The sequence below is a fragment of the Scyliorhinus torazame genome, chromosome 1 (assembly GCF_047496885.1).
Source record: "Scyliorhinus torazame isolate Kashiwa2021f chromosome 1, sScyTor2.1, whole genome shotgun sequence".
In the NCBI taxonomy this organism is placed as follows: domain Eukaryota; kingdom Metazoa; phylum Chordata; class Chondrichthyes; order Carcharhiniformes; family Scyliorhinidae; genus Scyliorhinus; species Scyliorhinus torazame.
The window spans coordinates 41,033,834-41,061,673 of NC_092707.1; the positions used below are offsets into that span (position 1 = coordinate 41,033,834).

A 27,840-nucleotide genomic window follows, 5' to 3' on the forward strand; every position below is an offset into this window, starting at 1 on the left:
AAACACGTGTTAGTTTTCGTCCTCCTAGGACAAGGAATCCGACTGTGAAAACCCCAACTGCAGTCCTGACTGACAAGTCAAGAATTGAAGCTCAGACCATTGAAACCTTTCGATGTGGTCGAGGCACTGGTCAGTACATTTTCCAACAGAGCAGATTTTTAAAAAATGGGTGGAGAGATAAGGGGCGTGATTCAGTTTTGCATGATGAGTGAATCACTGGAGAGCCCCAAATTGGACTTTGCACCGGGCTTGGGCCGATCACGAGTCACGTGGCTCACTAGGCCCGACGCGATCTGGATGGCGCCCATCCAGAAATTGATATTCATGGCTCATTTAAATATCTCAACCCCAAATTTGCGCGGCGCATGGGAGTCAACAGTTCCTAGGAGGCTTCAATCAGGCGCTGCTTAGTACTGGCTGGGGGACCGCAGAATCCCACCCTAAATATTTACGGTACAGTCAAAGTAGGGTAGATATAGCTACCTGTGTAAGGAGTGAGTCAGATTGGTTAAGTGCTTTCTTTGGTTGTTCTGGGCTTTCTTATGTACATTGAGCAAAAATGTAAGAATTTGGCTGTAATAAGCATGTCAACATGGTTCAATTGGCCGCACTTCTGAGATGGACCAGGATTTGAGCATTTAGCATTGCTGATGGGAGTGACAGAGCCCATGACACTATTCAAAGGAGAGCAGAGAGTTCTCTCAGCCCTGATCAAAATTCCACTAAATAAACTTCACCAAAATCATTGCTGCCATTCTAATGCGACAAGAAAGATTTTGCTGTTTGGAAGTTGGCTGTGATATTTATGAGATAACCCGCTTCCAAAGTAATTAATTCAATGTGAAGTATTTTCGGAAGTTCCGAGAACATGGCCAGGCACTGTATAAATTGAAGTCTTTCCTTTCTAATATGTTCCAGAACACATTTAAGAACAAATAATCAGAAAACAGTTAGATTTTCACATCACAGATGTTGTATTTCTGAAGTACTTTCAGTCACATAAATGCATGCCTATGTAATCACTCTTAATCCATTCCTGGTTTTAAAATTCATTTTTTTGAAAGTATTTATATGGAGCTTTTGGCATTTTATATCAACAGTACAGAACAATATAAAACCTACACATTTATCAAATAATATAACATCAGCAGTAGTTTCAGTTATTATACACATATTATACAGTCCTGACATGTAAAACTTAGATTACAAGGTGCTCTTATTTAGCCAAACTGAAAGTCGAAAAAGGAGACATACTGTACAGAAAGCAAAAGGACAGCTGAGCCCTGAGGTGGGCCCAGTAGGTTGTGGGGGGGGGGGGCGATGGCTGGCTGTGTTCGGCTGGGAGGGTCGGCTGATCCCACTGTGCCACCCACCCGCCCCGCCTTGAATGAGCCGTGCTGCGGGGCGTGGGTATCCGCTGGGTGTGCTTTTTGCCCCTTGTTCCTCTCCGTTCTCTCCTTCTACTTGTCTGGTGTTTCTCTTGGTGTGAACCCCCCTTTCCTCTCTTTGTTTTGTGGTCTCTTCTGATCTCTCTTCCCCCCCCCCACCCCCCTTCAAAAAAATTAACTTGTTAGTTACGAACAGGACTTGGAATATGCTGATGAACAGCCTCCACATGCTGTGGAAGCCTTTCTCTGATCGTCTAATGGCTTTTTTATTTTGTCAAGTTTGAAAATTCTGTCAGGTCGGACAGTCAGTCTGCAACTTTGGGTAGTGCCAATCGCCACGGAGCAGATGTCAGGTTGAGCGATAATGGAGGCAAAGGCTAGGGCATCCACCTCTCCCCAGGTATAGCTCTGGCTGTTCTGATACCCCAAAGACTGCCACCAACCGGGCAGGGCTCCACCGTCATCCCCACAACTCCTGACATGGCGTCAAAAAAGGACGTCCAGTACCTGACAAGTCTGGGGCAAAACCAGAACATGTGGGCATGGTTAGCTGGGCCACTCTGGTACCGTTCACACTTGTCTTCCACCTCCAGGAAGAACCCGCTCATTCTTATCCTGGTTAGCTGTACCCTGTGCACCACCTTTAATTGCGTTAGGCTTAGCCCTGCGAACGTGGAGGTGAAGTTTGTACTGTGCAGTGCTTCCATTCAGAGACCTCCCCCTATCTCCCCGTCTAGCTCTTCCTCCCACTTTGTTCTTAGAACATAGAACAGTACAGCACAGTACAGGCCCTTCGGCCACAATGTTGTGCCGACCATTTATCCTAATCTAAGATCAATCTAACCTACACCCCTACAATTTACTGTTGTCCATGTGCCTGTCCAAGAGTCGCTCATATGTCCCGAATGACTCTGACTCCTCCGCTGGCGGTGCATTCCACGCATGCACCACTCTCTGTGTAAAGAACCTACCTCTGACATCTCCCCTATACCTTCCTCCAATCAACTTAAAATTATGTTCCCTTGTGACAGCCATTTCCGCCCTGGGGAAAAGTCTCTGGCCATTCACTCTATCCATGCCTTTAATCACCTTATACACCTCAATTAAGTCATCTCTCTTCCTTCTTCACTCCAGTGAGAAAAGCACTAGCTCTCTCAACCTTTCTTCATATTCCAAGTGTGGTCTAACCAGGGTTTTATAAGGCTGCCGCAAAACCTCGCAGCTCTTAAAACTCAATCCCCCTGTTAATGAAAGCCAACACACGATATGCCTTCTTAACAACCCTATCAACCTGGGTGGCAACTTTGAGGGATCTATGTCCATGGACTCCAAGATCTCTCTGTTCCTCCACACATCCAAGAATCCTGCCTTAAACCTGTCTTCAGAATTCAATTTCGACCTTCCAAAATTAATCACTTCACATTTATCTAGGTTGAACTCCATCTGCCACTTGAAATGAAATGAAAATCGCTTATTGTCACAAGTAGGCTTCAAATGAAAAGCCCCTAGTCACCACATTCCGGCGCCTGTTCGGGGAGGCTGTTACAGGAATTGAACCGTGCTGCTGGCCTGCCTTGGTCTGCTTTCAAAGCCAGCGATTTAGTCCTGTGCTAAACAGCCCCTCAGCCCAGCTTTGCATTCTGTCATGTCCTGTTGTAATCTGGAACAGCCCTCGACACTATCTACATCTCCACCACCTTCGCGTCATCGGCAAACTTACTAACCCACCCTTCCTCTTTCTCATCCAAGTCATTTCTAAACATCACAGAGAGCAGAGGTCCCACAACAGATCCCTGTGGGGCACCACTGGTCACCGACCTCCTAGTGGAATACTTTCCATCCACTACACTCGCTGGAGGCCCAGGTCTCCCATGGGAACAGGAAAAGGAACTTGGACAAGTCGTTCATCTTACTCGTCTGCACTCTCTCCGCTAGGGAGAGCGAGAGCGAGTCTCACCACTTCAGGTCCCTTTTTACCTCTTCCACCAGCTCGTCAGGTTCTATTTGTGGATCTGTGTCCAGTCGTGGGCTAATTAGATCCCCAGGTATTGGAATTTGGTCTGGGAAATCTTGAATGGCAACCTCCTCAGCACTGCTGTTGTCTGGGGCAGCATGGTGACTTAGTGGTTAGCACTTCTACCTCATGCCACCAAGGACCCGGGTTCAATCCTGGTTCATTGGTCATTGTCCGTGTGGAGTTTGCACATTCTCCCCGTGTCTCCGTGGGTCTCACCCCCACAACCCAAAGATGTGCAGGTTAGGTGAATTGGTCATGCTAAATTGCCCCTTAATTGGAAAAAAAATAATAATTGGGTACTGTAAATTTGTTTTGAAAAAACCTGTGCTCCTGCCCCCTGCGGGTTCACGGGGAAGATTTTGCTCTTGCTCAGGTTACGTTTATAACTTGAGAAGGCTCCGAACTTCCTTTGGAGATCCATTATTCCTTCCACGCTGGCTAAGAGGTTCGAGATGTCGAGGAGCAAGGCACCTGCGTAGAGTGAGACTCTATGCTCTCAGTCTCCCTCCGAATGTCTTTCCACCCCTTCGCTGTTCTAAGAGCGATCGCCCATGGCTCAATTGCCAGGGCAAATAGAAGTGGGGATAGAAGACATGCCTGCCATGTGCCTCTATACAGCCGGAAGTATCCAGTGCTGGTGGTGTTTGTTCCTACACTCGCCATGGGAACGCTATATGTTTTCACCCATGAGGTGAACTCTGGCCCAAACCCAAACCGTTCCGGTATCTCCATTCGACTCTATCGAAGGCCTTCTCTGTGTTCAGGGAGATGTTCACCTCTGGTTCCTCTCCCTGGGTGGGGTCATGGTCACTTTAGGTTCTTAAATTCACGATAGAACGTTTGTGGTGCACCACTGCAAACATACTGTTTCATATTTATTTTCCAGTTATGGTCTTCAAGGTGTTAACAAACTGGCCTGGTGACTGATTTGTGCAGTCACTGGTTATGGTGGCAGATGACAGTGTGAGTGTCGCATTGCTGCTGTTTTAAATGAGATGTGCTTTATTGCTCGACTGCAGTAAGCTATTCTGGTTGGTAACAAAGTGGTTCTGTAATGCTTTTAGCAGCCAGCATCAGGTGTGTTCAAACTGTCTCCCATAATTATCTAAAGGTAAACGATGTAGGGAAAAAGCTAAATTAATGTGACTATGTCAGAATTTCTGAGCAAGAGGCGAGCCAGTATTGAATATTGCATTAGTTCATATTTCATAAAAATGAAAAGACCTCAACAAATTTACTGGCTTTTCATTCATGAAGTTATTTTGAAGTGGTTGGACTCCTCAGTTAAGCAGAAAAGAATAATGTTTTGTACTAACGCGAAACTATTTTTATGCACACACGCTTTCCTGAAATTAAAGTTGACACAAAAAAAAAATGTTGTAACAAGAAAGGAAAAAAAATTTAATCATCTAGCTGTATCCATTTCTCCTTCAGTTGCAAACTGTCTCAGAAGATTTTGTACAGGACACCCTTGAAGGCACTGACTGCATGCTGCTGTCTAGTTCTACAGATGCATTGTCAAAAAGACCATTGTTCACGGGAAAACCTAAACATTCATTTGGCTATTAGGCATCAAGAGCCCAAAGCAAATCTTTAAATACATGTATTAATCAGTGGGGATAGCTGGTTGATATTTCTTTACTTTAGCCAGAGACCTGTGAATAATAGAAGGTGCCGCTGAAGGTGGCCAGAGGTAATGTTTTCACCCCTCTTTGTTAGTCTATTTGTGAAAAACAAATCTCAAAAACTAATAGGATGATCTCTGCAACTCCTGATATGCAGATAGAGGAAGAACGGATTCATTTTTCATAAAGGTATGGATCCGCATCCTGGAATTTAAAAAAAGGATCTGTTAACATTGGGCAATAGGGTGAATTGACCTTTATTTTAGAAAGTTGTAGTTAGGATGATATTGATTGTCACAGCTGCTGTGGTGAAATTTGTCATAACTGTCAGGACCTTCTAAACGCTGAACACCCAATGAAGTAATTTTGAATATGGCTACTGTTGTAATGTAGGAATTTACAATAGTTAATTTGAGCACCAAAGCTCTCACAAATAATCATGTGAATAATGACCGGCAATCTGTTTGTGATAAAAGCAAATTGCTGCGGATGCTGGAATCTGAAACAAAAACAGAAATTGCTAGGCAATCTCAGCAGGTCTGACAGCATCTGTGGAGAGAGAACAGAGCTAACATTTCGAGTCTGGATGACTCTTTGTCACAGTTAGAGAGAACTGGAAATAGGATGAGATTTATACTATTGCAGGGTGGGGAGCGTGGAGCGCTGGGGCTGGATAGAGGGCTAGCAATAGATGGAGGTTGACAAAGATGTCGTGGACGAAAAGACAAAAGGGAATGTAAATGGTGGTGATAATGAACTAAGAAGAGTGCTGATAGTGGCACATTATAAGATCAGAATGTGTTCCTGGCAGAACAGGAGTAAGCAGTGGGTCAAAGGGGGTTGGGGGATAGGGTGGAAGTGAGGGCTTAAGTGGGTTGGTGCAGACTCGATGGGCTGAATGGCCTCCTTCTGCACTGTATGTTCTATGTTCTAAAAGACTACTTGGAAGAGGGAATAGATGGCTCTGGTGTGGTCGGGGAAAGGGAGACAGTGGTGAGGGAAAAATGAATCGATAGAAATAAAAGTGGGGTGAAGGTGGAGGAGAGAGTTCACAGTCTGCAGTTGCTGATCTCAATGTTAAATCTGGAAGGCTGTAACATGCCCAATTGGCAGATGAGGTGCTGTTCCTCCAGTTTGTGTTGGGCTTCGCTGGAACATTGCAGCAGGTCAAGGATGGACATGTGGACATGAGAGCAGTACGGTGAGTTGGAATAGCAAGTGAAAGGAGGGTCTGGGTCCTGCTTGCGGATTAAGATGTTCTGCAAAGCGATTATCTGGTCTGGGTTTAGTCTTTCCAATGTAGAGCAGATCACGTTGGGTGCAGCGAATGCAATAGACCAGATTGAAGGAAGTGCACGTGGAAATGCAGCCTCACCTGTAAAGAGTGTTTAGGGCCTGAGATGGTGAGTAGGGAGGAGTTAAAGAGGCAGGTGTTACACCTTCTGCGATTACATGGGGTGATGCAGTGGGAAGAGGGTGAGGTGTTGGGAGTGATGGAGGAGTGGACCAGAGTATCCCGGGGGGAACAATCCCTGAGGAATGCTGACAGTGGGAGTGAGGGGAAGATGTGTTTGGTGATGGCATCATGCTGGAATTTGCGGACTGGCGGAGGATGATCCTTTGAATGAGGAGGTTGGTGGGATGAAAACTAAGGACAAGGGGAATCCTATCCTGGTTCTGGGAGGGAGAGGAAGGGTGAAAGCAGAGGTGCGGGAGATGGGTTGGAGGCGGATGAGAGCCCTGTCAACCACAATGGGTGGGACACCACAATTAAGGAAGAAAGAAGACATATCAGCAGCACTGTTTTGGAAAGTGGCATCATCGAAACAGATCCAACAGAAGTGAAGGAACTGAGAGGATGGTTTGGAGTCCTTACAGGATGTGGGGTGCGAAGAGCTGTAGTAGAGGTAGCTGTGGGCTTGTAATGGAGACTAGTGGACAATCTATCCTCTTAAATGGTGATAGGTCAAGGAAGGGAAGGGAAGTGTCCGAGGTGGACCATAAGAAGGTGATAGAGGAGTGGAAATTGGAAGCGAAATTGATAAATTTTTGTTTGTGATTTTGGCCGAGGGATAAATATTGACCAGGACACTGGAGGGAACTCCCCTGCTCTTCTTTGAAATAATGCTAATTTTACATCTATCTGGAAGAGAAGACAGGGCGTCAGTTTAACATCTCACCTAAAGCTTTGCGCGCAAAGTGGAAGATGGGCGGCACGGTAGCACAGTGGGAATTGAATTGAGAGCGCGGGGTCCGAAGCCTTCACCTACCTTCGGGCAGCGGAGAGCATCAGACCTGTGAGCAATTTGACCAGTTTGAAAAAAAAGTCCAAGAGTGAACTCACAGTAAAGCATTATAAGCTGGTTGGCTGGTGAGAAACTGATATTAGGGAATGTGTCTAAATATCCGAGGCTAAGAAAAAGTATTATTTATTGGGAAAAGTATTACTTCTATTTAGATTTATTCTAGTCTAAGGTGTAAATTTTATTTTTAAGACATGTCAGGTGATGACAGCCAAGTGCAATGTGTGGCCTCGTCACATGTGGGAACCTTGGACCCCATCAGTGTCCGAGATGACTACATATACTGCTATTAGACAGGAGCTGAGGAGCATAAAATGGGAACGGTTGTTGTTCGGGAAATGCACAACAGTAAAGTGGGGGTTGTTTAAGGAGAACTTGCTGCGAGTGCTGGATAGTTCTGTCCCACTGAGACAAGGAAGGAATGGTAAGGTGAAGGAGCCTTGGATGACAAGAGAAGTGGAGCTTCTAGTCAAGAGGAAGAAGGAAGCTTACATATGGTTGAGGAAGCAAGGATCTGGCACGGCTCTAGAGGGTTACAAGGTAGCCAGGAAGGAACTCAAAAATGGACTTAGGAGAGCTAGAAGGAGGCATGAAAAAGCTCTGGCGGGAAGGATTAGGGAAAACCCCAAGTCGTTCTACACATGTGAGAAATAAGAGGATGATCAGAGTGAGAGTAGGGCCGATCAGGGATAGTGGAGGGAACTTATGCCTAGAGTCTGAGGAGATAGGGGAGGCCCTAAATGAATATTTTGTTTCAGTATTCACTAGCTCATGAGAACAGCGTGAACCAGGTTAATAGACTAGAACAGGTTGATATTAAGAAGGACGGTGTGCTGGAGATTTTGAAAAACATCAGGATAGAAAAGTCCTCTGTGCCAGATGTGATATACCCCAGGTTACTACGGGAGGCAAGGGGGGAGATTGCTGTGCCGTTGGCGATGATCTTTGCGTCCTCACTCTCCACTGGAGTAATACCGGATGACTGGAGGGAGGTGAATGTTGTTCCCCTGTTGAAGAAGGGGAATAGGGAAATCCCTGGGAATTACAGACCAGTCAGTCTTACATCTGTGGTGAGCAAAATATTGGAAAGGATTCTGAGAGATAGGATTTATGATCATTTAGAAAAACATAGTTTGATTAAAGAGAGTCAGCATGGCTTTGTGAGGGGCAGGTCATGCCTCACAAGCCTCACTGAATTCTTTGAGGATTTGACAAGATGAAGGTTGGGCAGTAGATGTGGTATATGTGGATTTCAGTAAGGCATTTGATAAGGTTCCCCTTGGTAGGCTCATTCAGAAAGTTAGGGGGCATGGGATACAGGGAAATTTGGCTGTCTGGATACAGAATTAGCTGGCCGAAAGAAGACAGCGAGTGGTAGTGGATGGAAAGTATTCCGCCTGGAGGCCGGTGACCAGTGGTGTCCCGCAGGAATCTGTTCTGGAACCTCTGCTCTTTGTGGTTTTTACAAATGACTTGGATGAGGAAATGGAAGGGTGGGTTAGTAAGTTTGCCGATGGTACGAAGGTTGGTGGAGTTGTAGATAGTGCTGAGGGCTGTTGCAAGTTACAACAGGACATTGACAGGATGCAGAGCTGGGCTGAGAAGTGGCAGATAGAGTTCAACCTGGATAAATGTGAAGTGATTCATTTTGGAAGGTTGAATTTGAATGCTGAATACAGGGTTAAAGGCAGGATTCTTGGAAGTGTGGAGGAACAGAGTGATTATGTCCACGTACATGGATCCCTCAAAGTTGCCGCCCAGGTTGATAAGGTTGTTAAGAAGGCGTATGGTGTGTTGGTTTTCATTAACAGAGGGATTGCGTTTAAGAACTGCAAGGTTTTGCTGCAGCTTTATTAAACCCTGGTTAGACCACACTTGGAATATTGTGTCCAGTTCTGGTCGCCTCACTATAGGAAGAATGTGGATGCTTTGGAGACGGTGCAGAGGAGATTTACCAGGATGCTGCCTGGACTGGAAGGCATGTCTTATGAAGAAAGGTTGAGGGAACTAGGGCTTTTCTCACTGGAGCAAAGAAGGAAGAGAGGTGACTTGATAGAGGTGTACAAGGTGATGAGAGGCATGGATAGAGTGGATAGCCAGAGACGTTTCCCCAGGGCGGAAATGGCTGTCACGAGGGGACATAATTTGAAGGTAATTGGAAGTAGGTATAGGGGAGATGTCAGAGATAAGTTCTTTACACAGAGTGGTGGGTGCGTGGAATGCACTGCCAGCAGAGGTGGTGGCGTCTGAGTCATTCGGGACATTTAAGTGACTCTTGGACAGGCACATGGACAGCAGTAAATTGAAGGGGTGTAGGTTAGGTTGATGTTAGATTAGGATAAATGGTCGGCACAACATCATGGGCTGCAAGGCCTGTACTGTGCTGTACTGTTCTATGTTCTATGTGTGGGAAGTGCTCACAGCCTCAAAAATGGAGTTCTGGGTTCAGAGATTGAGCAATGGCTGGTTACACTGTGGCGCATCTGCGAGACTGAGAGTTATGTGGAGAGCATGTTTAGAGAGGTGGTCACACCACAGCATAAGAGACAAGAGGAAAAAAGAAAATGGATGACCACCAGGCAGTCCAGGAAGGACAGGCAGGTTGTGCGGGAGTCCCCTGGGGTCCCGCTCACAAATCGGTATTCCATTTAGAAGCTGATGGTACCTCAGAGGAGCTTCTGGCACCAAAAGCTGCTTGACTGTACGAGGGGAGGAAGGAAGAAGAAAGAAAGAGCAATAGTAATAGACGATTCATTGATCAGAGGAGCAGATTGCGGTCAAAGACATGACTCCAGGATGGTGTGTTGCCTCCAGGAGCAGGAATGTCATTGAACGGCTGCAGGGCATCCTAAAGGAGGAGGGTGAAAAATCAAAGGTCATGGGACATGTTGGGACAAATGATATAGGTAGAATGCAGGATGAGGTCCTGTATCATAAATTCAGGGAGCTAGGCAGTAGATTAAAAAGCAGAATCTCATCAGGAAGTGGGTGGTGGAGGAGGGGTCGGCATGGGTGCGAATGGACGCGGCTTCATGTAAGGGCACCAGGTTGGGGGCGTTGGTAACTGCGCCTCTGCCTTCCCGCCGGCATGGTACTCCACCAGTCCAGTGGTGGTGGCGGCCCTGAGAGTTTGGGGCCAGTGGAGGCGGCATGTGGGAGCAGAGGGAGCATCGGTCTGGGTCCCAATCTGTGATAATCACTGGTTTGCCCTGGGGAGTATGGACGGGGGGGGGCTTCCGGTTATGGCAGAGAGTGGGGATTGAGAGGATGGGGATATGTTCATAGAAGGGAGCTTTCCGAGAATGAAGGCGTTGAAAGAAAAGTTTGGTTTGACGAGGGGAAACAAATTCAGGTATCTGCAGGTGCGGGACTTCCTTCGTAAACAGGTGTCAACCTTCTCGCTCCTACCGCTCAGGGGGATTCAGGACAGGGTAGTTTCCAGAGGGTGAGTAGGAGAAGGGAGCGTCTCGGACATTTATAAGGAGCTTATGGGGTCGGAGGAGACGCAAACCGAGAAGCTGAAGCGCAAGTGGGAGGAGGAGCTGGGAGGTGAGATAGAGGATGGTCTATGGGCAGACGCGTTGAGTAGAGTCAACGCATCTGCAACATGTGCCAGGCTCAGCCTGATACAATTTAAAGGTGTTCACCGGGCTCACATGACAGTGGCCCAGATGAGCAGATTCTTTGGGGTGGAGGACAGGTGCGCAAAATGTGCGGGAGGACCGGCGAACCATGCCCACATGTTTTGGACATATCCAAAGCTCAGGGGATTTTGGCAGGGGTTTGCGGACATCATGTCCACGGTGTTAAAAACAAGGATGGCGCTGAGTCCAGAGGTGCCGATTTTCGGGGTGTCAGAAGACCCAGGAATCCAGGAGGAGAAAGAGGCAGACGTTCTGGCCTTTGCTTCCCTGGTAGCCCGGAGACGGATACTATTAGCATGGAGGGACTCAAAGCCCCCGAAGTCGGAGACCTGGCTATCGGACATGGCTAGCTTTCTCTGTTTGGAGAAAATCAAGTTCGCCTTGAGAGGGTCACTGTTAGGGCTCACCCGGAGGTGGCAACCATTCGTCGACTTCTTTGCGGGGAATTAATCGTCAGTAGATGGGGGGGGGGGGGGAGAGGCGGGGGGGGGGGTACTTTAGATTAGAGCAGGGGGTCAAGAAGGGTGTGGGACCTGTATGAGAATTAAATGGCTTTTGCACTATGTTTATGGTTTCATGTATATTGTTTATTTTGTTGTTGTCACTATCCCAAAAATACCTCAATAAAATGTTCATTAAAAAAAAAAGCAGGACCTCTAAGGTTGTAATCCACCCTTGGACAATGTCACCCCTCCACACACATACACACACACACGGGCATTACCCCACATCCCCTCAAGTGAGGACACCCCACTATGTAGTCCCTGGACCCACCCCTCTTCAGGCCGCTTTACAGTCCCTTCCCCACCCTTCACCCTGCCAGAGGCCACCTACCTTCCTTCCATGCACCCCCACCCCTCACCTTTCATACCCTCCTTCCTTCGGGCCCTGACCCATGGCAATGCCACCTGGGTGTCCTTGAACTGCCACCCTGGCATCCTAGTAGTGCTCGTGCCAGCTTGGCAGTGCCACCTAGTCATCTTGGCAGTGCAAGGGTAGCAATGCCAAGGTGCCAGCTGGGCAGTGCCAACGTGCCCATGTTCCAGGGGGAGGGCCAGGGAGCCACCCTGCAGTATCCCAGCCACCGAGGGGCCTCCAATGGCCTGAGAGATCCTCTGGTGTCGATTTGCCTGGTCCACGTTTGTGTGGAACAGTACTGACGGCGCCCGGCTGCAGCCTCCCTGAGAGGCTGGTTGATTCCAGGAGGCTGGTAGATCCTGTGTAATACTGCCTACATAGGTTTAAAACCTACGTAGGTGCATGCCATTTGGTCACACACCTTTTGGGTGGGATTCTGATTCCAAGGCCTCGCGGGCTTGGGTAGAACCCGCGAGGCGTAAAGGCTGGAGGAAAGCGCACGGGAGGTCTATCCCAGCATCTACCGGCTGCATTGCTCTCTTGCTCACGGGCAATACGACCAGTAGATCGCGCCTGATATCTTACCCGGATTGGGGTACGGCAGATTTTACGCAGGATCTGGCCAATGTTGACTGGAAACAGCTTCTTGCAGGAAAATCTTGCGGAGCAGTGGAGAATATTCAAAAATGAAATTGGGGGGGTACAGATCCAACATGTTCCTTATAGGGGAAATGTAGGAGTAATAAGTTCAGGGAACCTTCAATGTCTAGGACAATCCAGGACTGGATAGGAAGCAAAGAACGGTTTTTAGCAAGCCCAAAGGGAGAACTTCAACTGCGGCCCTAGATCAATATAGGAAGTACAAGAGTGAACTTAAGAAAGCAATTAGAAGAGCAAAAAGCAGGCATGAAAAATGACCTGCAAATAAGATTAGGGAGAACCCCAAGATATTCTATAAATGCATTTAAGGGGTAGAGGTTAACCAGAGAGTAGGGCCCATTAATGACTAAGGGGGCAATCTGTGTGTGAAGTCGCAGGACATTGCTAGGGTGTTAAAACATTTTTACATTTTTTTTTTTTGCATGGCCAATTCACCTAGCCTGCACACCTTTGGGTTGTAGGGGCGAAACCCACGCAAACACGGGGCGAATGTGCAAAATCCACACGGACAGTCACCCAGAGTCGGGATCGAACCTGGGACCTCGGCGCCGTGAGGCAGCAGGGCTAACCAACTGCGCCACCGTGCTGCCCTGACTAGGGTGTTAAATTAATACTTCTCATCAGTCTTCACTCAGGAGAAGGAGGATGTAGGTACAGAATTAAGGAAATGGGACTGTGAGGACCTTAAGCAGGCTTAAACTTAGACAAATTCACAGGCCCGGATGAATTACACCCAGGCTACTGTGGAAGGCAAGGCAAGAAATTGCAGAGGCTTTGACGCAAGTTTTTAATTCCTCTCTGGCTACGGGGGAAGTGCCAGAGGACTAGAGAACAGCTAATCTTGTTCCATTTTTCAAGAAGGGTGGTGGAGATAAACCAGGGAATTACAGACCGATGAGTCTCACGTCAGCGCTAGGGAAACTATTGGAGAAAATTCTGAAGGAGAGACTTAATCTCCAATCGGAAAGACATATGTTGATTAGGGATAGTCAGCATGGCTTTGTCAGAAGAAGGTCATGCCGTACAAATTTGATAACATTTTTGATAAAGTGACCATGTGTGGATGAAGGTTGATGTAGTTTATATGGATTTTATCAAAGCTTTTGATGAGGTCCCACTTGGGAGACTGATTGAGAAGGTTGAAGCACAGGAATTCAAGGAAACATGTCGAGATGGGTCCGAAACTGGCTTAGTAATGGGACACAAAGGGTGATTGTAAAAGGCTGTTTGAGTAAATGGAGGCCTGTGTCCAGCAGCGTACTACAAGGATCAGTACTGGGTCTCTTATTGTCAACACCAAGATTGGTAGGGTGGTTAACAGTGAAGAAGAGGATTGTAGGTTACAGGAAGATACAGATGTATGGTCAGATGGGCAGAGCAGTGGTAGATGGTATTTAACCTTGATGAGTGTCAGGTGATGTACATTGGAAGGAGAAACAGGACAAGGGAGTATGTAATGAATGGCAGGACACTAGGAAGCTCAGAGGAATCGATGGATGTTGGGGTACGTGTTCACAGATCCCTGAAGGCAGCAGAGCAGGTGAATAGGGTAGTTAAGAAGGCACATGGGACATTTTTGTTTATCAGTCGTGGCATAGAATATAAGAACAAGGAGGTTATTTTGGAGCTGTAAAGAACGTTGATTAGGCCACAGCTGGAGTACTATGTGCATTCTGGTCACCTCACTGTAGGAAGGAGGTGATTGCACTGGACGGGATACAGAGGAGAATCACCAGGATGTTGCCTGGGATGGAGCATCTGAGCTATAAGGAGATACTGGATAGGCTTAGATTGGTTTTGTTTAGAGCAGAGAAGACTGAGGGGGGATATGATTGAGGTGTATAGGATTATGAGGGGTTTGGACATGGTAAATAGGAACAATCTGTTCCCCTTGGTTGAGGGGTCAATCATAAGGGGGCACAGTTTTAGGGTGAGGGATAGGGGATTCAGAGGGCAGTGAGAATCTCCTGCCTGGGAAGGTAGTGGAGGCTGGAAACCTTACAACGTTTAAAAAGCACTTGTGTAAGTGTCTTTCCTGTTTATTCCCTTATTCCCCTTTCTTAATTTTGCCATTAACATTTTTGACACATGGGTGATTAATGAACGTATCTTTAAGTCAAGCAGCAGAGAGAATGAGGAAATTCAAAGTTACAGGAGAGAACGTTCTGCTAGTCTCTGCTATTTTGAACAGGAGCTTCAGACTTTTCGGCACCAGAGAGATGGGGTGGGACTTGGTTTGATTGATTGGCTGGTGGCTAATAAATTGGCCAAAAGGCTGTACAATGCCCGGTAACAGGTGGTAGTTGGGTCCTATCTCAGTGGGATGGTTCTCAGAGTGCTGAGGGAGAAGGTGAGTCCTGGACACAAAGGCAAGGGCCTGCTTTCTCTCCCTCAAAGCTGTGCTTGCTGTATTCCTGAAGCTGCAGAGAACCTGAATGAATGAATATACAGGGAAACCATTACAGGTTGCAAACAAAGACAGGCACTTGCTCTCTCTCCAGAAAGGCTGTGAGTGCTGTATTTCTGAAACTACAGAGACCTGAATGAATCTATAGTAATACCTCAAACTGAAAGCAAGGTTAGAAAAGGAGTAAGGTGGTAAAAACCACCGTCTGAAACAAAGACTCCTTTTTTCCTTTGACTTATGATTTTTTTTACCCTTTCGTCCCATGTTTATGTGTGTGTGTATAGAGGGGTGGGGAGACAAGTTGAAGCGGGAAATTAGGAATTAGGTAATAGTTAAACAGTTGTATTTGCTTCATATTTTATTACAATTCTTGTTATTAATAAAAAGTAGTTGTGTTTATGTTTACAAACCTGGTGACTAATTATTGGCCAGCCAAGGGTCAAGAAATTCAGGTATTTTTCTAAGAATTATTGGTTAATTCAATTGTGTTGTGATTCCTGGTCAAGTAGGACTGGAATTGACTGCGTACTAACCCAGGGTTTTATAGCAATTGGATGAACACTTGAAAGATCATCACATTCAAGGATATGGGACAAGTGCTGGTAAGTAGAATTAGCACGAGATTAGGGGTAGTTATTGTTGGTGTTGACTCGATGGGCCGAACGGCCCTTTAATGCGCTTTATGACTCTAAGACAGCACTTACAACAGTGCAGCACTCCCTCAGTTTGAGTGTCAGCCTAGAATTTTGTGCTTAAGGGCAGGATTTATCAAGCAACCCGCCGCGTGTTTCACAGCGACAGGAGGTGGCGGAATTTTCTCGCCCCATTGTTGTTTATTGGGGTTTCCTGTTGAATGCACCTCTCGCTGCTAGGAAGTCTACAGTAGGGGGTGCTCTGTCAGCGGAACTGGATGTTCCTACTAGCATGAATGGCTGGAAAATCTCATCCATGGGACTTGGGCCCACAACCTTTTGACTCGTGAGAATACTATCAGTTGAGTCATGGCTGAACGAACCGGTAGGGTCAATAAAACGTCTAGAAACATCTAGAACTATGATAAAACAAGTTGCTGATGGATGGTCCACGGCACAGAAAATGTAATGCTTAAGCTTCTTTGAATAAGTGGGGGTGGAAAAGGGGAATTAAATGATACCATATTCACCTGCTGGAGTTGAGTGGTGCACAGTTCTGTTTATAGAAATATTCTCTGAAGTATGAGCAAAATTCTGTGGATGCTGGAAATCTGAAATAGAAACAAAAAGTTATGAAAATCCCAGCAGGCCTGGCAGTATCTGTGGAGATACAAACAACGTTAACATTTCAAGTCCAATACGGCTCTTCTTCGGAACTGGCAGAGGTAGAAAAATGATGGCATTTGATGTCATGTGATGGGACTTTCTCTCCCTCTTTCCCCCCCCCCCCCCTCGAAAGAATAAAATCTATAACATTTCTGTCTCTCTTCAGTTCCAAAAAGGAGTCATATTGGACTTGAACTGTTAACTCTGTTTTTCTCTCTCCACAGATGCTACCAGAGCTGCTAAGTCTTGCAAGCACCTTTTGCTTCTATTCACCAGAGTGTTGGTTCTTCTATGTATCAAGGAGGCAAGAGTTTCCATTCTGTAAATAGCTCATATCTGGTACCTTGCCTATGTGTACCATTTCGTACAAGTGAGCATAGGGCATGCTGATGGGCTTTTCTAATTGTGGAAGATATCTTAGGTGAGGCCTGTGAGTTTTAGTAACTTTAATTATGGCATGGGGTTCCTTACTCTTGTGACTTCTAAAGTTTCACAAACTTATAGCTCCCTATGGTAGAACACCTCAGGCTAGATTCTCCGATTCTGAGACTAAGTGCTGACGCCAGCGTGGGAACGGTGGCATCTTACCACCGACAAAAAAGCACAAAACAGCCACCGATCCTCCGTCTGGTGGGGGGCTAGCAGGCACGTAGCCTAGAGCCCCTGGCTCTAGCTGTGGATACGGCCGGAGAATTGCCGGATCCGTGGCCGCGCAAGCGCACAGCGGCGGCCTGCAGCGGTAGCACGAGGACCCGGCATGCCAAATAGTGACCCTCTTTGGCCAGGCTCGGCACCCCCATACCAGCCCCACCAGTGCCCACAGCCCCCACCAAAAGCGTTGGACTTAGTCCGCAGCCGCCACTCCAAGCTCCCGTAAAAAAAATCACACGCGACCAATGCCGTCGGGAACTCGGCCCATCGGGGGAGGGCCTCGGGTAACGTCCTGAGGCCGTCCCGGCGGCGTGTGGTGTACTCCTAGAATATGCATTTTGGAGGGGTGGAACATTGCAAAAGCGCCGCCCCCGTCCCCGATTTCGCCGCCAACGTGGTTTCTCCAGCCAAACTCGATTTCGGAGTCGAAGACTGGAGCATCCCGCTGGTGGCTGGGGGCACTGGTGGGGGTGGTGAGCCTTGCCATAGGGGGTCACTATTTGTCAGCCGGATCCACGCACGGCCGGCGCCATGTTGCACGGATGCGGCCACGGTCCGGCAGTTCTCCAGCCGGATCTGCGTGCCTGCTAACCCCCCACCAGACACAGGATCGGTGGCCATTTTGCGCCATTTTTTCTCATCTGTTTCTGGTGTTCATGATTCTTATTTTGTGTTTCCCTTAATGTTTCTTTATAGTTTTTTTCCGTTCATGGGACATTGGCGTCGCTGGCTGGGCGAGCATTTATTGCCTATCCCTAATTGCTTTGAGGGGGCAGTTAAGAGCCAACTACGTAGTGAAACCAATGGAAAGCTTTCTAATTTAGAATATACTGTTTTGTGCTCCATTTTTCTGTAAGCAGTTTGCATATGTGCAGAAATCCAGCTCTTACATTTTCAAATCAATGAATTTGCAGGATAGCAGACACAAATAATATTACCAGTGAAGGGCATAATTAGACATCTTATATTTATACCCACATTTTCTACAGTTCAGACCCTATGACCTTCTCCAACCTCTCAGTGTCATTTTCTTCACTGCATACCTGCTCCCAGAATTCTGCACTTTTATACACCTGTATGCAGTCACATTTATCTTATTATCATAGAATTTATAGTGTGGAAGGAGGCCATTCGGCCCATCGAGTCTGCACCGTCTCTTGGAAAGAGCACCCTACCCAAGGTCAACACCTCCACCCTATCCACCTAACCTGCACATCTTTGGACTGTGGGAGGAAACCGGAGCACCCGGAGGAAACCCACGTACACACTGGGAGGATGTGCAGACTCCGCACAGACAGTGACCCAAGCCAGAATCGAACCTGGGACCCTGGAGCTTTGAAGCAATTGTGCTATCCACAATGCTACCGTGCTGCCCACTTATTATTATACTACTATTTATACTTCCATTCCACATAAGTCGCACTTTTGTGCACACCTGCAAAGTTTAAGCAATAGTACAGAGCTTTGCACATTGTTTGGATGACAGCAGAACTCCGTTATGGGAATTATTTGCTCAGACCTATTTGTAATGATTTACGAAATATGACAGCAGCAGTAAGTGCCATACTACAGGCACTGTGTAGGCTAGCTGTCTGTAGTATGCAGATTCATTTTCATAAACAGTTTTTTAAAATTATATTAATTGCAAACCAGTTTAATACCTGGCAATTTTGCCAATGACTAACATTTGGATTAGTTCATCATTTACCTATCCCAGTAAAACAAATATCTCTAACACTAAGTCATGTGCTTATTAATTGTAAAAAACTATTTATATAACACCTTATCACATCCAGAGGACATTCCAAAGTACTTGTAAATCAACTGAATTACATCTTGAAGGGCAGTCTCTGTTGTCATTTCGGTAAACAAAGCATCAATTTGCATAATACAAAGATCTACAGACAGCAAATTAGTGGTTGGCCGAGTAATTAGTTTTTGATTGTTCTGGTTGAAGGAGGAATATTGGCCAGGATACAGGGAGAATGTCCTACTGTTCTTCAAATAGTGCCTGGGAATCTCTTACAGTCACCAAAGCTGGCCAATGAACCCTTTATTCAACATCTCATGCAAAAGGAAAGCCATCTGACAATGTAGCATCCTTCAACAATATACTGAAATGTCAATTTAGATTACGTACTTAAGTCCATTGCCCAGCTGAAACCCATGATGATTTGTCTGAGAGGCAAGACTGCTATTTTCTGCATGAATTATGTTTGAGTCAGTCTTTAAGTGTTCTGTACAATGCCTGCAGCGACTGCAAAGAGCTCATCAACACAAAAATTTCAAGCTCTCTCAATCTTCCACTCTCTGCACTCCCAATCTCTCCTTCCCCTCCCACAAAAGCTCAAAAAGTAGCAAGTTACAACCTCAGCTCTTTTAATCTTGCTGTGCTGGAAGATTGATTCATACAAAATTCAATTCTCAGTGAAGCTAGCTGTAGTTCAAATTAACTTTGTGTGTTTATAATCATAGAATTTACAGTGCAGAAGGAGGCCATTCGGCCCATCGAGTCTGCACCGGCTCTTGGAAAGAGCACCCTACCCAAGGCCTACACCTCCACCCTATCCCCATAACCCAATAACCCCACCCAACACTAAGGGCAATTTTGGACACTATGGGCAATTTAGCATGGCCAATCCACCTAACCCGCACATCTTTGGACTGCGGGAGGAAACCGGAGCACCCGGAGGAAACCCACGCACACACGGGGAGGATGTGCAGACTCCGCACAGACAGTGACCCAAACCGGAATCGAACCTGAGACCCTGGAGCTGTGAAGCATTTGTGCTATCCACAATGCTACCGTGCTGCCCCGTTTAATAATAATAATCACTTATTGTCACAAGTAAGCTTCAATGAAGTTACTGTGAAAGCCCCTAGTACGGTACGGGAATTGAACCCGCGCTGCTGCCTTGTTCTGCATTACAAGCCAGCTATTTAGCCCAGTGTGCTAAACCAGTAATATGGAACGCAGGAGCCAGTGAAAGGAGCTCATGCAATGGATTTGTTCCACAGGCTGTGTGCTCTGGGAAACTCTCCTAAAGAGTAACTAATCAGGCTGATTCACTGACAGGACCTAAAAGAGTAGATCCTATGATGCTGGGGTGCTTTCAAATAATCTCCACAAATCGCTGTTGCAATGGCAAGCCTCTGCCTGTGGACGTCCTCGGGCTTGTTTACTCCATTTATCGGTCATTTGCAACTTATTTTCATGCTTCTCTGACCTTCCATTGTGCAAGCCGCTTTCTTTAACAGTGAGGATCTGACACAGCAAGGAGCCCGTGTGACACTATCAACAAAAGAAGAGCCGTATGAACTCCTCCTGCGCTGTAACCACTTTATGATTCTATAATTGCCCATTGTACAAATTTAGTTGGCTTCCTACCATTAAGCATGTTGCCGTCACTGCACAGAAGCTGCCTCTGCCAAGGTGGGAGGAGGCTGGAACATGATAGGGGATCAGCCTGATGTGTTTTTCACTGATTCTGCTTGTTCGCCTGCCTCAAATCCCACTTCCAAGTGTCTGTTAGAACTCCCTCCTATGGGGGAAGTTCTGTCTTTTCCTACCTTTTCATGCCTCTCTAAAGTTGTGGAGGGAGATCAATATTTTACAATAATGGGGGGAGTCACCTCAGCTGTTTATGGGAGGATTATGGAGGAGGATGCGGCGACTTTGAAAGGGATAAAAAAGAGGGAGGAGGAGTGGAGGAGGTGCTAGAGGAGGGGCTGTGGTGCGAGGTGTTGCAAAGGGCGAATGTATCGACCTCCTATGCAAGGCTGGGCTGATACAGTTGAAGGTAGTGCACCTGATAAGGTCGTGGATTAGTCGATTGTTTGAGCGGGTGGGGGATGTTTGTGAGCAGGGTGGGAGGCGGCCGGCCAACCACATACATATGTTTTGATTGTGCCTGAAGTTGAGGCAGTTCTGGGGCTCCTTCTTCACCATGACAGCGATCTTGCAAATGGACTTAAAGCCCAGTGCCCTGGGGGCCATATTCGGGGTGTTGGATCTGCTGGAGCTGCAGTCAGGGGTGGAGGCAGATGTCTTAGCTTTCGCCTCGCTGGTGGCTAGGAGGCGTGGGTCCTGTTAGTGTGGAGGTCAGCTTCTCCACCCTGTGCCTCGGTGTGGTTGGGGGACTTGATGGATTGATGGCGTTTGGAGAAAGTTGAGTTCATCTTGAGAGGGAATGTGGAAGGGTTTCCACATTTATTTCTCACTTAAGGAACTGGCCTCTATCAGCTGTTGGGGGGGCAGGGTTTAATTTATGGGTGTTGGTTGGTGGGAGCGGGGAGGGTTGGTTTTTGTATTTTTCTTTTTTTTAAATCCATGTTGAAAATGTAATTAAAATATATTTTTTACATTTACAATAATACTCTGAATTGTGATGCATGGGGTTCAAGCAGTGGACAATGCTACCAGATTAGCCTAAATTTAAACATGTACAAAGGCCCAACATTTCCTTCTCTCTCCCCCCCCCCCCCCCCCCCCCCCCCCCCCAAGTTGTCTACTGGTGTCCAATGCTTTTTCTGCAGCTTGTAACCATGCTGAGCCGGGTTAGCACATTATTTGTTATTCTTTAGAGCATAATCCAATTTCATGATGCATTTGTGTTTAGTCCTCCATATTTAATTTGCTTCCGCTGACCGAATACAGGTGATATGTGTAGCTCACAACCCTGAAATGCTCTCTTAATGGTTTCATTGCAGTGTTTCTATAGCTTGGGGCTATATTATTTGTACTTAATCTAAGGATGTCCAATATTTGAAGGCAAAGCAACAAAAAAGTAAATAAAAACTGGACAACATAATTCAGAAAATATGTAGTTAATTTGTTACTTATAACTTGATAGTAACAGTCAATTGGTAGTAATGAAAGGGCTGTAACTTGATTTTGTTTACTCTAGTTTGATACTTACTGTTGCTACCTTCTCTTCAGTTCATCTGCTGTTAAATGAAAGGTGGAGCAGAAGGTCTTAATTGAGGGATGGTGTATGTCACCAAGAAGGAATGCAGCTGACGTAAAATGATGGTGGGAAAGAGAGAGACACAAAATAATGTGTAGGCTCATTGTTCACTTTTAACTTCAGCACCTGTGGGGAAAATGTTATTTTAAATTGAAATTTGTTCTATTTTTGAAATCAAACAATGTTTTACTGCAGGCCTTGGAGGATGAAGAAAAAATATCTCCTTAATTTTATTCCCAAGAAGGTGTTTTGCTGAATTGTATAAAAGCCTATCTGATCACTTATTTGCTGCCTCTTTTTCTTCCTTCTTTCGCCAGGACTGCCCTTTTATAGTCTGTATGACCTATGCTTTCCACACACCCGACAAGCTGTGTTTCATTCTTGACCTGATGAATGGTAAGGCAAAATATTATAATCTTTGTAGACTGGGATGACACCCAGATTAGTTCTGCTCACTTACCGATCAGCTGGAGGCTTAGTGAGGCAGGAGGGATGAGCTGAAAACTTTTGTGTTGTCCAGATTAGTCCATCTCTTCTTTCCTCATTAGCATAATTAAATGAACATTAAAGTTCACCAAACTTTTCTTAAATAATTTTTAATTTTTTTAGGATCACTTATTTTCAGTGAATTTGGTGCCCCACCTGGTGATATATGCAGTTGCTATATGTCAGCATCAAACACTCAGGTCAGATATGACACAATTAGATGGAAAAATAGTGCACGGTTGCATCAACACAGCCATGGTTAGAATTAGAATATATCCCCTTTTACATTGCTCTATCAAGCACATTAAGTTTATAGTGTAACTGACTGTGCTACCTAGTCCTTTCTAAGTTAAGTACTTCACAACTCCGTATTGTCACCAATGTTGCCCGAACTTTTTAAAAGAATTTGATCTCATTTTTAATTTTAAAAAATAGACTCACTTTCTGAGAAGCTGCTACTTTCCTTTTATTCTTAACATAACCAATGCATTTTTAGTCAAGAAGATGACAGCATTTTTCTTTCTGCTTGCTGGTAAAAATACGAACCATTTTGCCAGTAAAAATGTCCGAGGGTAGGATATGTTACTGACTATAGAATTAAAAATAACAATGCAAAATGGTAGAAAGGACAGAAGGTTGTTCAGATCATATAATGCATACCTGACCCATCCAGACCATTTCTACATTCCTTTGCCTTGGCCGCAAGTTAACAAGGTTGGTACCCTTTCATCTGTGAAAGATGATGGGAATGGAACCTCCAAGTTTGGGTGAGATTCGATGAAAAATAATCCATGTAGATGGTTATCTTCCACATAAACAATAATCCTAATCCCATGTACATGCCCTATTTCCATTTCTGTTATTTCCCTTTCTTAATCGCTGACCTAATCTATTCAGTTTTGACATGGACAATGAAGTCTATAGCCAAACAAACCTCTGTCTCAAGTTTCTCCTGCCTGTCATGAATGTCTTATAATTAAACTTATATCTACATTCCCTTTATGGAAAGCCCACAATAAATGGAAATAGTCTATATCTATCCTGTACAATCAATTCATAATATTGAAGTACATTAAAATCCCCAATGAGTTGAACCGCAGGGAATCCATCCACAAATTCATTTTAAGTGGAGCTTTGTGATAGCTGATGAGGCCCCATTCCCACATGGATACATCTCTTTGTAACCCAATATGCCTAAAATGAACATCAAATGAAAACACAGTACAGCAATAAATGTGTGATAAAGTTGCTTTATTCAATTTGTTCAAGCCTTACAATGGCCTGACCTGTAAAAGGCTGGAACTTTCCATTGAAAAATATCAGAAGTTAGCTCTGGAAAAGCTGTGTAATTCTTTTTCGCTCAGTCAAGAAGGTGGCCATTTATCAAACTCTTCAGGGTCATCTAATTGCTTGATTGAATAATGTAATGCATCTACAATTGCATTGTCTGTCAGTTCTGTTGTGGAGGGTACGCATTGTCCACCTCTATGATTATCTCTGCTGGATCTTCCATGTCAGCCTCCCAAAGGCGAGCTTCACTCTGCTGATCCTCGATCTCCGTGTTTTGTGAATCATATCTTGTTTGAACCCAATTTCTGATGAACAGCCCTTTAACTTTCTCAAAGGTTTAACCATACTCGGAGGCATTGCACTCCATTTCATCTCAATGTCAACTAATGGCTTGCCTAGCTCTCCCTCATTTGTGCTCTTGTGTGGTCAAACACCACCTTGATGGATTGGCGTGACCATATAGTAAGCATGGACAAGTTTGGAAAATCCAGAGTTACCAGTGTGGAGTTTTAGCTTATCGTGGGCATTAGTCTATGTACTTTTCTATTCTGCCAGTGGGAATGGTTGGCGACTTTGACATAGCTGGAATTTCGTGTCATCCAAGTTTGACTCATCGCAAATTCGCTATTAAATTATCCTGTGATCTCCTTTGAAAAATTAAAAAATTCCCAAATGAGCTTGGCTCACTTGGTAGCATTTGCACCTCTGATTTAGATGATTAAAGATGCACTCCACACTTGAAAAATGCCATCTGAATGACATCCTGATTCAGTCATGAATGTTGCGTTGTCAGAGTTGCTCTCCTGTGGATGAGGTCTAAAATTGAGACCCTATCAGCTGTTTCTTGGGCTCACGTGTGTTGTGTTATTCACCCTGGGGTAACACGGACTGCAACAGGATGCAGATGAATGGTAAAGCAAACACCAAACGTGGGCGTTGGTTCAATACGATTTATTGAACTTCTGTAACAATGCACACAGCTGGCTGTGGGTTGACACTCTACTACTCTTAAGTGTACTAACTCTAACTTACTAGACCAGGCTAGCTCTGATCCATGTGTAGAAGGTGCTGACTGATATATGCACCCTGACTGTCACTACAGTTGTCACCAGTGGAAAGAGGCAGAGTGCAGGTGCCTCGTGTGTTTTATAGTTGGAAGCCCCCCTCTGGTGTTCTGTCTGGTGATTGGTTGTGTTCTGTCCTGTATGTTGATTGGCTAACCTGGGTGTCTGTCACTGCCTGTTTTTACCTCATGATGTGCATGAGTGCATATTATAACATCCCCCCTTTTTAAAAATAAATTTGTCGGTTGCTTAGAGCATATACGACATAATATGTACAGCAAATGGCGAGTGACTGCATATGTTCATGTAAGGTGATGTATGACCCGCTGCAGAAGAGGGTCCTTGGCAGTCTCTTCTCGAATGTTGACGACTCGTTCGTCTGAGGCCGGGAGGTTGCTGGCACACAGTTGCACCTGTGCCTCAATTTGGCGGATGAAGTCGACCTCTTCACAGGGCGAGGTGATGGCGCGGGACGCGGCATCCGCAATGATTAGCTCCTTACCCAGTGTGTAAACCAATTCAAAATCATACCTGCGGAGTCGAAGGAGAACGCACTGAAGCCTGGGCGTCATGTCATTCAAGTCCTTGTGAATGATATGGACTAAGGGCCCGTGGTCAGTCTCTACTGTGAAGGTTGGTAGACCGTAGACATAATCATGAAACTTTACAATACCGGTGAGGAGGCCCAGGCACTCTTTCTCTATCTGAGCATACCTCTGCTCAGTGGGAGTCATGGCCCTGGTCACATTGGCCACTGGAGCCCAGGACGAGGAGTCATCCTTCTGGAGGAGCACTGCACCAATGCCGTCCTGGCTGGTGTCTGTGGAGATTTTTGTCTCCCCCTCTGGGTCAAAAAACGCTAGTACCGGAGCAGTGGTGAGCTTTGCCTTTAACTCGAGCCACTCTGCTTGATGTGTGGGTAGCCACTGAAAGGCAGTGGACTTTTTCGCCAGATGCCTGAGAGCCGTGGTATGTGATGCGAGGTTGGGAATGAACTTTCCCAAGAAGTTAACCATACCCAGGAAGCGGAGTACCGCCTTTTTGTCTTCCGGGGTCTTCATGGTGTTGATGGTCTTGACTTTGTCCGAGTCCGGTTGCACGTCCTGCTGGGATATTTGATCACCCAAAAACTTGATTGATGACATGCCAAAGGAGCATTTGGCCGTATTCAACCTGAGGTCGTTGCATGTATGCGTCTAAAGACTTGTTGGAGACAATATAATGTTGTGGACCATATAATGACGTCATCAACATAAACCCGCACACCCTCAATGCCCTCCAGCATCTGTTCCATGATCCTGTGAAAGATTTCAGAGGCTGAAACAATACCAAACGGCATGCGGTTGTAACAGTACCTTCCGAAAGGTGTATTAAACGTGCAGAGCTTCCTGCTGGACTCGTCCAGTTGTATCTGCCAGAAGCCACGCGATGCATCTAGCTTCGTGAAGAATTTGGCATGTGCCATCTCACTGGTTAGCTCCTCCCGCTTCGGGATCGGGCAGTGCTCCCGCATTATGTTTCGGTTAAGATCCTTGGGATCTATACATATGCGCAGTTCTCCAGAGGGCTTCTTCACACAGACCATCGAGCTGACCCATTCAGTCAGTTCTGTCACTTTAGAGATTATACCCTGGTCTTGGAGCTCCTGCAGCTGCGCCTTTAAACGGTCCATCAGAGGAGCCGGCACCCGGCGTGGTGCATCGATCACCGGCGTGGCATCAGGCCTGAGTAAGATTTTGTAACGGTACGGCAAAGTGCCCATCCCACTGAACACATCTGGGTATTGTGACAGGATTTCGTCAATGTCAGCCTGAAGATTCATATTGGCAGAGGACATGGCATGTATGCGCTGGACGAGATTGAGTAGCTTGCATGCATGGGCACCAAGCAGGGAAGCCTTGTCAGGCTTGACAATTTCAAATCGCAGTGTGGCTTTGATGGCCTTGTTGGAGACATGCAGGTGACAAGACCCTAACGCAGTAATGGCATTGCCATTATAATCAAGCAGCTGGCAGGCCGGTGGAAGAATTTTTGGCTGCCTTTGGATGCGAGCAAGATCTGCTTGAGGTATGAGATTGGCTGAAGCACCAGTGTCCAGCTTGAACCGGATGCTGCATTGGTTGACTTGTACGACAGCACGCCATTCATCCGCAGAATCCACGTTGAGGATTGGTAGGAGTGTTGCTGAATTTGAGGAGGCGTTGTCATACGTGGTAATGATGCCCACACGATATGGGGACTCCAGGCAGTCGTCCTCTGGATCCGTGGTGTTACTAGGTTCCGAATCCAGCAGTTCTTGCTGCACACGTCAAACTCGTTTGTGTTAGAACTGGGATCGCTGGCCCACGATCGGAGGTGCAGACCTGCACAAGGCTGCATAATGGCCAGGCTTCCCACAATTTAAACATCTCCTGCCTCTTGCAGGGCATTGCCGCTTTAAATGGGCGGTGCCGCAGTTCGAGCACGTCATGACGTTGACTTTGTAACGCTCCGTGCATCGTCGCACATGCGCAGTGCGGTCAGCCGCCGTTCGCACCTGCGCAATGTGGTCTTCGGCCGCTTCGTTCTCCCGTCCGTGGTGTGCATGCGTGGGACCCCAGGAAAAGCGCGCAAAATGGCCGCCTTCATCGAAGCTAAGGCGCCGCATACGGGCGATGGCCTGTACACTCTCTGGGAGGCAAGTTGGTCCTGTTCTGCCGATTTAAGGCGGGAGTAGCAACTTTTCGCCTGTTCATGCACTTTACACGTCTCGATGGCTACTGGCAGGGTCATGTTTTTTCTTTTTAGGAGCTGCTCCCGCAGACCGCGGAGTGGACCCCAAACACGATCTGATCCCTGATGAGGGAATCAGTGGTGTCACCGTAGTTGCAGGATTGCGCTAATATGTGGAGATGAGTTAGAAAGGATTGGAAAGGCTCATCCTTACCCTGAAGGCGTTGCTGGAAGGCATGGGGCTCAAAGCTCTCGTTCGTTTCGACTTCACAGTGACTGTCGATTTTGGCTAACACGGTCTGGAACTTGGTCTTGTCCTCGCCGTCGGCAAAAGTGAGCAAATTGAAGATTTGAATGGCCTGGTCCCTTGTAGTCGATAGGAACAGCGCAAATTTTCTGGCATCGGACGCATCCTCGAGGCCCGAGGCCTCAATGTACAGACTTAATTTCTGCTTGATGACCCGCCAGTT

The 27,840-nt window shown here is 46.3% G+C and overlaps 1 protein-coding gene across 1 annotated transcript in view; it reads left to right on the top strand.

Annotated features, from left to right (window-relative positions):
• Positions 1-27,840, top strand: part of grk3 (G protein-coupled receptor kinase 3) — a 416,009-nt gene that overhangs the window by 256,881 nt on the left and 131,288 nt on the right. The window contains exon 10 of the mRNA XM_072488700.1: positions 22,136-22,214. Coding sequence (XP_072344801.1) covers positions 22,136-22,214 — 79 coding nt within the window. The remainder of the gene's footprint in view (positions 1-22,135; positions 22,215-27,840) is intronic.